The sequence below is a fragment of the Cornus florida genome, unplaced genomic scaffold (assembly GCF_030987335.1).
Source record: "Cornus florida cultivar Cherokee Brave unplaced genomic scaffold, ASM3098733v1 CherokeeBrave_3.0.0_Hap2_Chr01, whole genome shotgun sequence".
NCBI lineage: Eukaryota > Viridiplantae > Streptophyta > Magnoliopsida > Cornales > Cornaceae > Cornus > Cornus florida.
This window is the reverse complement of record NW_026775571.1, coordinates 91,245,913-91,257,241: the sequence shown is the minus strand read 5'-3', so window position 1 is coordinate 91,257,241 and position 11,329 is coordinate 91,245,913. Positions and strand designations below refer to the sequence as shown.

At 32.6% G+C, this 11,329-nt stretch overlaps 1 protein-coding gene across 1 annotated transcript; it reads right to left on the bottom strand.

Moving 5' to 3' along the window:
* Window positions 1–74: 74 nt before the first annotated feature.
* Window positions 75–1,428, bottom strand: LOC132277357 (F-box protein CPR1-like). Its single transcript, XM_059779213.1, has 2 exons — window positions 298–1,428; window positions 75–83 (listed from the first exon to the last, which is right to left on the bottom strand). The coding sequence occupies exons 1-2, from the start codon at window positions 1,426–1,428 to the stop codon at window positions 75–77; spliced, it is 1,140 nt and encodes a 379-aa protein (XP_059635196.1).
* Between the last annotated feature and the right edge of the window lie 9,901 nt (window positions 1,429–11,329).

The following is an 11,329-nucleotide window of genomic DNA, read 5'->3' as shown; positions in this document are numbered from 1 at the left end:
GATTGAGCCGCACGGGATACAATTAGATCTATAAAAACTTCCTTTTTGAGACGAGCCAGAACTATAAAAGCATTCTAGGTTGCCTTTGAGATAACAATCAGCATAAATTATAGTACAGTTATTCTCACCATTAACAAGTCTTACGCAACAAAACTGAAAGTTTGATCATGAAATCACAATTACTAATCTGATGGAAGTATATATCTTTCAAACAATATTCTTAAACTTAAAAAATCAAGCAGAATACCAAATCCAAGTATAAAATAAAATAAAATAAAAAATAAAAAATAAAACTACAATAGTAACTACAGATCGAATATTAGTTCCTTGATCATAGGGAAGCTTAACGAGGCTGGCGATGTAAATCTCTGCTGCAAGTGGCCGAAACCCCCGTGAATGAAAGCCAAGATCCACGACTGTTTGCTGTTTGAGGTCTAACCAAAAAAGATTGAAATTAATTTGTACGAGGAGAACTTGGGTGGTACCCTTTGAATAACCTAGAATTCCTAGTTGGCCAACATGAAGATCTTCATACACATGTGAAAAGAAAGATAGAGAATGTTTTGTCCACGACATCTCCCGCATCATGTAATTATTCATTACCCATAACTCCAGATGGTCGTCATCATTAACATTAATACCAAACAGCCACAAGCATCCACCCGAAACTCCCAAAGTCACCGACCAAAAATCTTTTGGGAGCTGCACCTCCCGGAAATTCTCAACCCCGAGATCAAATGCAGCAATATAATTATCCTCATGTGACCCGGGCTGATGACTAGCCGCCCAATGCAAAGCACCATTAAAAAACACACCATGCTTATCAAGTCTAAGGAGATTAGAGAAACGATGATTAATCCTTCTCCATACATTCGATTTCAAACTAAAAACTGTTATTTCAGAGCCCAAAGGGTTCACCTCATCATCAAACAAAGTGGCCACATTTACAATCTTGTAATCGTCATTGACGGGATCATACCCAAATCCATGAACAGTGTCACAAATGTCTGAAGATGGTGGCATAGTTGGTAAAATTTGGTGTGTTTTGGTGGATGGGTTTAACAACATGAGCACTTCATTAACATCCAAAGATATCAAACAAATCAAGCCATTGCAAGAACCTACTATATCAAATTCGTCTGCTTTCAGAAAAGGGTCGTCAAATTTTACTATATTATGGTCATCACGGTTTAGGATATCATCAAGAGAGTCAAACCCTAAAGAATAGAGACCGTCGACCTTCATTTTTTCAAAAATCAGGGTGAAGTTATTGTTGGTTGCGAGTGATTGATTGAGTTTCAAACTGAGGAAGTTAGGGGAGTCAATTAGGGCACACCATCTTTTAGAAACGCACCTGAACCGTAGCAGAGTTTCCACTGGAAGTCGGGAGAGAACGTCGACTATCAAATCTTCGGGGATGTTGGCCATTGCCGCTGGATTGATTAATTGTTTTAGAGTGTCTCTTTCTGATCTCTCCAATTCGCTCGGTCTCTTCTTTTTAGGGTTTGAGGTTATGAGGAAGAGACAAAGTAGAGGACGAAGTGTGTTGATCCTCGTTTGGCATATATATATATACACACACATACACTGTTTGGAACCAATTCCTTTTAGAATTGGAATTTCATGTATATATTTAGAACAAACCTTCCAAAAAAAAAAAGTATATATTTAGAACAAATTGCATTTAAAATAAAATTTGAAATAAAAAATAATATTATACTATTTTGTCCTTGTTTAGATAATAAATTAAATTTTATTTTATTGTAAAATACATCCCTAAGTAACATCAAGGAGACAAATAATGGTTAGGACTACATGATACAAGTTTTAACCCTTCTATAGGAGGAAAATATATTGACTGAGCCGAAAATATAATCTGATTGGCATGTCCACCCAAATCAAAATAAGCTATCAATGAAATTGATCCACACAAATATAAAAGCTTCATATATTTTCAAAAGCTTCACTTATATTTTGATTGTATAGGCATACTAATGATACGGTAAGATTAACTAATCCAATATCTACTCCTGCCGAGAAGCTGGTAATGGGATCATTGTTAAAGATTAATAAGTAGGATTAATTGATCCTCTAAGTCAAATATTCTTTAAGTTATCCTAAATTGAATTAATGTGTGACATTTAAAATCAATCTACCGTTGGTGTTAAATTACGTTAACTAAATTAAATAAAGTCTTAAAAATGCACCGTTTTGAGATAAAATTTTTTTACCAAAGTTTAAAAAGCTGCACCCTTTTAAATTAAGGAAATTCATCATAATCTAACAACGTTTAACGTTGCCAAAAAAATCCTCCCTCTCTCTCCTCTTGCTCATTCCACGATTGGTGGAATATTTCGTGCCAAAAATGAATATTCTTTGCCATGAAATTAAGATGGACGAAAATGTGATTGCAAGACATGCAATTTTCATAGGCAATAGTAATGATTCGAAAAGATATATATAAGCATGCATATTGATAGAGTTAGGAAAATACAACCAAAAGCCCTATACATAGAAAAGATGAGAGAGAATGTCAATCATGTTAAAAGAGAAACAGAGGCCATTGCAGCTTGTAGAGATAATGACGGTAAACTTCGTTAGAGTATGTTGAATTTTTCTTTATTCAAAACAGTGCAATTTTTAAACTTTGATAAATTTTTCTTATTTCAAAACGATGCGGTCTTCAAACTTTCTTTAAATTAGTTGGGTTTAACACTAGCCATAGATAGATTTTAAATGTTACATATCAATAATTCAATTTAGGATAACTTAGAGAATATTTAACTTAGAGGATCTTTTTCTATTCCGTTTGGGATTGCTATTCGAATAGAAAAAAAATGATTTTATTAATAAAGCTGTCAAAAAATTGCAGTTAGTAAAAAAACATTTTAGATGTATTAAAAGAAGTACTTTTCACAATTAAATTATTTTTTAATTTATTTGGTAAAAATATTTTTTTAAACACTTTTATTGTTAATTTTACAATAATATCCTTTAATATGATGTTACCATATTTGATAATAGCAATTTTATTAAAGAAGGGATGTAATTGTCGTTATAAAAAGTAGAATGGATAAAATTGTCTAATGAAAAGGAGTTACCAAAAATATTCAACCTCAGAACGCAATTTTATAAGCTCCAAATTCTTTGGTAAAAAATAAAAAAGATAAAGTATAGAGACACCCCGTGAGGTTTGGAATAAGGCTATGCAGATGAAAGTTAGTCTATTTTTGGACAATATCACCCTTTCAAGTTTGAAAAATGGATAAAGAGACCCTGAAGATGGTAAATTGACCTTATTACCCTTTGAAATAAAATTAACATTTTAATTGACTTAAATACCTTTGGATTAAACCCAAACCCATCTCAAATCCAAACTTGAACCCGCCTGTGTGTATATTATACACTTCACTAGAGGAGACCGAACGGAGAAAGGAAAAAAAGAGATGAGATGGATGGTGGTTGTGGCTGCGATGTTGGGTGTAGAGAGGGGCAACCATAGTTGAAGAGATGAGGTGAAGAGGAGAGAGAGGAAGAACATAGGAGGGGAAAAAGAAATAATCATATCCACTCACAGAAAGAAATAAAATTTAAACAAAACGGAGGGGAAAAAGAGATGCAAAGAAACTGAAATTCTTCTATTCTAAACCTTCTACTATCACATGTACATAATCATAAAAATGCAAGGAAAGGAAATGAATCATCTAGGCAATCAATAAGATGTGTTGAAGATAACTGAAATCTGGGTAATTAATATCCACCTCTAAGGCTGTAATAAATGTACAAGGAATCAAATGGGTTTCATGTGTCATTGAATTAATTAAGAACATGTAAACACTAAACTGCAGCTGGACTCATAAATTTTAGCCTTCTGATATGGTAATGGAGATGTGCCGTTGCAAGTCAATAACCTCGTATTTGAAGAAGACATAATGAAATTGCTCTATGACACCCTCGAGAGGAAGAAGATGGGAGAGATATTGTGGTGATGGCTGTGACAGTGGGGGTGGCGGCGATGATGAGTCCGGCGAAGACGAACCCAGGTTGAGTCTGGCGAAGACAAACTCACTCCGATGATGGTGAACTAATAGTAAATCGGTGACTACGGGCTTGAAGAGCTCGACCTTGTGGAGAAAAACTTGCCCAGTACTAGTGTCTTCGATGATAGCGGGCTCAGCATGCAAGAGGAGCCACCGGATGGTCTCGCCGTCGGACTTGTGGCCGAGCTCTCTGGCCATTTGGAAGAATTTGGCTGCACACGCCTTTAGCATGCGGACTCTCCGGCCACGACCTTCCACTTTAATGTGGCGGTCCTTCAACACCCTCTTCGGTAGAGTAACCATCGATGATGTTGATTTAGATGGGCTGTGGAGGGGAAGATATGCGGTGGCGGTGGAGGGGAAGATGGGCGGTGGTGGTGCCTGTGTGGTTGTGTGTATCTATATATATATATATATATATATAAAGATGAAAAGGATTGTTTAGTCTTTTAATTATTTTGATATTTTATAATTAAAATTAATAAAATAATGAAGGGTAAAATTAACTTTTTACATATTTTAAGGCCCTGTTCTCAATTCTAACTTCATTCAAATGCTCTACTGAATTAAATTTGGTAACCATTTAAAACTATAGTAGAGAAGCAATCCCAAAAGAGCTGAAGTTGATTGCTAATTTTATGAATTTATGCCTAGAAGCTATGACAAACTTGCATATATGTGCTTTGATTATAGTTATTAATGGTATTTTTTCTAAAAACTAAAGTTGGCTCTTCAAAATTTTTGTAAAACCCTATTTATGGTACTAAATTATAGTTACTAATGGTTATTTTTATATAAAAATTAAAGTTTGTCTCTCCCGAATTCTAAAACAAAAAAAAAAAAATTCCATTTATGGTTTACTTTATGATTATTGAGTGTGATTTGTGAATGAAATTACTATAACCCTTCAAATTCGAATAAACATCTTGCTTCAAAAAAATTCAAAATATAGTTTTTTTAAATAAAAAAAAAACCATTATTATTGTTACTAATGGTGATTTTTTATATAAAAATTAAATCTTGCCTTTTCCAAACCTATTGCTTTAATAAATTCAAAATATAGTAAAACATAATAATAATAATAATAATAATAATAATAACCATTAATTGTTATGATAATCCTTATTACAACATACTTTATTTACACACACACACACAAATATATATTATTTGTTATGAATTAGAGAGAAGAAAAAAAATAGGACTAACACTTAAAAATAAAAACACGTGCTCTTAATGTTAAAAAAATTACTAAGTATTTTATTTTATTTTTTAAATTTGATTTTATATTAACTAATTTGGCCCCCCAAATATTTTTTCCTGGTCCTGTCGACTTATGGTATGTTTGATCGGAGAGAAGGATGGATGAGAGAGGGATGGGACATTTTCATGTTTGGTGGTTCAACTTGCTGGTTTAGAGTTCTCAATGATGTTGCATAATTTGAAATAGATAAATTATTATAATTTTATATAATGAAGGTATATTGGTAAAAATAATATAAAAAATTTATTTCCGTTCCTTTCAATCAATAAATAAATTGTCACTCCATATCCATCTTTTTTACTATCAATTCCATCCAACCAAAATAAAAAATGAGCGAGATGCCTTCCCTTTCCTAAGATACCTCATCCATCCAACCAAATAAAACATTAAGACTTGCTTGGTATGTCATTCGAAAAATAGTTCTCAAAATTGTTCTAAGAAAAACTAAACCAAGCATACCGCCTTAATCTTTCTTGTTTTGAAGATGGTCTAGCTCTTTGGTTAATTCAAGAGTCTCATTTTGATTTGTATTGCCTCTTTTTGGTATTCAATAAATATTTTTGTCACATAGAAAACATATATAGGGTAAACTGCAAAAATAAAAAAAAAAAAAAAGAAAAAAGAAAAAAGAAATAATAATAATAATAATAATAATAATCTCTGAACTATGTTTGAATTTGCAAGTTACCCCCCTAAACAATATTTTGTGCATAATACCCTATGAACTAACACATTTTGTTGCAAAATGCCCCAATGCCTAGACTATATTTTATTAAATGACCATAATGCCTTTTTTATTGAATTACACTTAATCTATTTTTCTTATTGAAATAAATTATATATATAAAATATTATACTAATTTGATGACATATTCTCCATTAAATTTATAAAAATTTATCTTCATTTTTAAAATTAATTATGAAAATAAAAATCTTAAGTAGAATTTTTTAAATGATTTTAATTAATTTCTTAATTTTTCATAAACATATTACATGAAAAAGAATGCAGTTTTTATTTAAGTAATTTATTAATTTTTCATAACTATTTTTCTACAGTAATTTTTTTTTTCCATCTGAGTAATTTGCATGATTGCATCTGATGGTCTTTATAACTGATTGCTTGCCAAGCCTCGCTGCTCACCTTAGCATAGATGTCCAGGCCTGCATGGTCCTTGTGGGAGCCAAACAATGTTCAAACCATAGGAATGTCGAATTTCCATCCCCTGTGGAATGTTTGATGAGTTGTCTTGCCATGAATCCTGAGTTTGAGAATCCTTTTCCAGTACCACCAGTGACCAAAATGGCTGAATCTTGTTGTCCCAGAAACTTCTCTGCCGCTAAGCTCTCAAACTTTTATGAGCATTGCCATTTCCCACTCTGTTCCACAGCTCAAGATCCGGGAACCCCAAGCCTCCTTGCCATTTCGGTCTGTAAATAGGTTGCCAACTAACATTTGCCCTAGTGTTTTTCATATCAGTCCCAGTCCATAAGAATATATCTGAGGACCGGTCTGATTGATAGAGATCAATGTCTTTCTTGGAAATAATAGATCCGTTGGACAGGAAATTTTGAATGTTAAAGAGCAATAGTTTTTAATAAGTTGCACTCTACCGACATAGGAGAAGACATTTTGCTAGTCCAGCTCTTAACTCCCTTAGCTATCTTATTAATTAACCAAAGTCATGAAAATCAGATAGACCTGATATAGCAAAAAATTGGTTATGAGCTGCTCTAAGAGTTTGAATGGAACAGAGGTCACCAGGAGCAAAGAGCAGAAGGGCAAAACATAAATGAGATATTCTTGTTTTCCAACATCACCAAGTGGTATTTAAAATTTTAAATTGAGGGTTAAAAGTTAATACAAGTTATCCTTAAAATAAGATGGTTAGTTAGTATTAACATTTCTTGACACAAATTTGTCTAATAAATTAGTTTAAAAATTAAAGATTATAGAATTTGAACTTCAGGAGAGGAGCCCCTCGCCCCAAACTCACTCCGTTGCCATCCTTTTTTATGGCTCCTTCAATAATGCACATTATCATATTAAGTGCAAGTACTTGATTAGGGTTTTCAACCTTTTAGCCAGCGACTTCTTTCATTGCAGCAACTGGAAATGAAAGAGGTGTACAAGCAATCTGCTGGCAAAATTTGGACAAAACTATTGCATGTCTAAAAGAGGTGTAAATGCAATCCTTCAACCTACACCCAAAATTTTTTAGCCAACCTGCACAGTAATTGAGGTATATGTGAGCTGGGAAAATTACTCTCTCATCCTCCAGTAGCGAGAAATTATTTCACAGTCCAAGTCCACCTGGTCATCATGTTGACATGGCTAATAGGATCAATATACCTATAATCAAAATTTTAACCATGTATGTCAGTATGTGTGTATATATGGAGGACTGAGAGGGGAGACAACTGGAACTATAAAAACTTCCTACGATTAGTACGTACTAAAAAATTAACATTCCTCCTTTGAGAGAACAATTAGTATAACGTAAACAAATCTCGCACTACAAAACTGGAAATAAATTAGGCTAAGAGAGAACAATTGGTATAATTTAAATGGGCTGAATTTTTAATTATATTCATTAAAGACTTTTGTTGCCCAAGTAATGACTCTTAGGGGGGGGGGGGGTTTGAATAGAGTCTGGCCAATAATGGTCAATTTTTTATTTAAATTCAGAATGCAAGTAATTAATAAGCTAATTATCTCAGCAATTGTTCAGTGAAGCAAACAATGTTTTAAGCAATACAAATATCATTTTATCAAGTGATTATTCATGCTGAACTTTAAGCAATAAATATAGAAGATAAAGAGAGAAAGATTACAAACAAGTACTCAACGATTTTAGCGAGGTTTGAAAACTCCTACTTCTCGGCTCAAGACCTCTTTTGAGACATCCTAATCCACTATGACTCTTTCTTATGGGTGGAGAGTAAACATTTTACAAAAAACACCTCATTGCTTCAAAATGCTAAAAGAACCACCTTCTCTTAGATTTCCTTGGGCCACACCAGCCTTACAAAGTTTGAAGAAGAGAATTGAAGTACAAGATAATCTCTCACAGATTTGTAGTACAAATTCAGCTCACTCTAGAATATGTATGAATAGATTGAAGCTCAATACTCTTTAAAGATATGAAGTGTGTGAATGATAAGACAAAGACTCTATGATTGCTATGATATTATTCTCGGTTGTTGCAATTTCTTTTTATGAAGACAATAACTCAATATATAGAGTTTTAGGTGTATCTGATGTGTATTCTAGCTGTTGGGCACACAGTTCGAGATAAAATAGCCGTTCAAATTTGAATCTGTGCGGAGTCGATCGACCGAAATGAATCAGCAGTTTGTTTCAGTCGTCCAAAATGACAGGATGCCTTTGGACCATTTTATTTTGGTCGGCCGAAAAGAATAGGCTTTTTATTTCGGTCGTCCGAAATAACCTGAGGCATTGTTGCATAGCTACTGCCTAAACCGGTCGTCCGGTTCATTTTGTCTTTCTATTTCGATCATCCGAAATAGCTTGAGGTCTTGTTGCATAGCTATACTTCGGTCATCCAAAATGGCATTTCGGTCAACCGGTTGTGATTTTAGATTTAGCTTAGCTACTGCCTAAGTCGGTTGGCCGATTCAGATTGCCTCTCCATTTCGGTTGGCTAAAATAGAACTTCACCTTTAAGAAACTTTTTCTAAGTTATAGATGATGTCTATTCTTTATGTTTCTTGATTATCATGTCAGTAATTAATATATGACCCTAGATATGAACTTCAAAAGGTTCATACATATTTTGACAAAGTTTCCTATTCTCTCGATCACCACCTTAGCTACCCCTTTTTCATTAGTATTTGCATGATTGTTTGATTGCTTGGATGATCTTCATAGCTTCCGATTGAGACTTGATGTCTTTAGTATTTCCTTTATGATCATTCTGTGTTGTGGTGCAACTTTTCATCTATGCTTTTCATGATATGCCTTGATGGATGCTAAGAGCTGTGATTTAACTCAAGGTAGATATTAATACGCATAGAATATCATTAATGAATTATAATCATTAAAAGCCTTAGATTCAAGGCCAACAACTTTAATAAAAACTTGCAAATATCAAAATTAAGATTCCTCATTTTTCAAATCATTTGTCCAATAAAATTTTTAAAATTCAGTAAAAACCCTTGTCCAATAATCAAAATTCAGAAAAAAAATAAAATAAAACTCCTCCTTTGATATTAAATTTTCCGTTATTTGTATTTTCTATACACAAATTTTGATAATTATTAGAGTGGGCGGTTTGAACTCTTAAAGAATTCACAAAACACTATCCCTTAATTTCCTCACAGCAAAGTCCTTAATCACCTGACACAAAACTTGTTATTCTCAAAAATAAATATTTAATTAATTTTTCATATTACTTAAGTATTTTAATCCATGTTTCAATTTCGTAATGAGATTAAAAAAAAAAAAAGGAAAGAATTTATGACTGTAGAGAGGATGAAGAAAAACACTAGCTGCTTGAAGTTTTCTTTTTTCTCTATTTGGGACACAATGTACATTCTTTCATCTTTATATACAAGCTTATTCTTTAACTAAAAAAGAAAAAACACTAACAGCATTGTAGGAGAGATGATCTAGTGTATAACCAACTTTTAAGAGGTTTTGTGTTCAAGACTTGATTGCAGAACACAAATGTTTTACTTTATTTATACGCGCTTCATCAAATTAACAACAAATATCAATTCAAATTAAAATCAGCAAGTTTAAATAATTTTTTGATTTTTTCCACTTTCCCTCGTGTAATTTAATTTTAAATTTTTTTTTCCCTCCTAACTTTTCTCTTCTACACTATATAAATAGGGACTCTTCAAAGTGGGGAAGGGTAGAGAGGAGTAGTGGTGAAGAACATAATAGAGTTGGAGAGAGTTTGTTATTTTCTTGCAATTCTTCTCATTTAATGAAAAGTTATTTTATTTTTATGTGTTATTTTCTTATTAATATACTAGTGTAAACATCTCTATCTGGGGAGTGATGGAATAACTAAGGCTAAAATGTAAGTGAATTCATTTTATTCTTGTATAAATTGTTCTCATGAGAGTATCAGGGGAGTATTATTTTTTTCCAAATTTTATGTGCAAACAAAACAGGAGGAGGATTCTTCCTATTTGCCAAATAATGGTAATTTGGAGAACCTCTATTTACTTTTTTAACAAAGATATATCAATGTTTTCTTATATTTCAACAAGAAGTTTGTTTTTAGTGCCATATTTTTCTTCATCTTTCTAAATTGTAATTGGAAGCGTGAAGTAATTTATTTATTAGAGGAAAATTCTTACAAAAGAAAAAAAAAAAAAAATTATTTATATAGATTTATGTTAGTAAATTTTTTTTCTTGAAAATTATCACATTGCTTAATCAAAGTTATTTAGTAACAGTTTTATTAATTTCTTTTTTCAAAAATTACAAAATTATTTTAAAATATTCTTCTTCGATCTCATAACTTGATATTTTGAATTTGCATCTTATAATGAAATCTCATTTGAAAGTGTTTCGACCTTACTTGTTATCAGGGCCGGCCCTATGATTGAAAAATTATTGAGAGGCCCTAAGCAAACTTTAAATCTGAGGCCTAGTAGTAGATGGCCCATCATTCTTGCTGCATTTGGAGGCTGGCCCAGCATTCTTGCTCTATTTTGATGGCCCTAAATTTGGAGGCGAGTTTCAATTGCTACGGTTTGGTTATAAATTTTTTTTTTGGTGGCACATCATTCTTGAGGTTCTTTATTTGTTGCATTTTGGTTATAAATTTTTTTTTTTTTTGGTGACCCAACATTAATGGGCCTATAAAATTTGAGCCCCTTAAATGATTTGATACATTTAGTTACAATTTTTTTTTTTTTTTAGCCCATCATACTTGGGCCTACAAAATTTGAGGCCCCCAAAATTCTGAGACCCTAGGCGACCGCCTTGGTCGCCTTGGGCCAGGTCCGGCCCTGATTATTATTATATAATTTTAAATTAAATATTCGG

Coding starts and splice junctions, on each gene's coding strand:
- LOC132277357 (XM_059779213.1), bottom strand. CDS start 1,428: ATGGCCAACATCCCCGAAGATTTGATAGTCGACGTTCTCTCCCGACTT.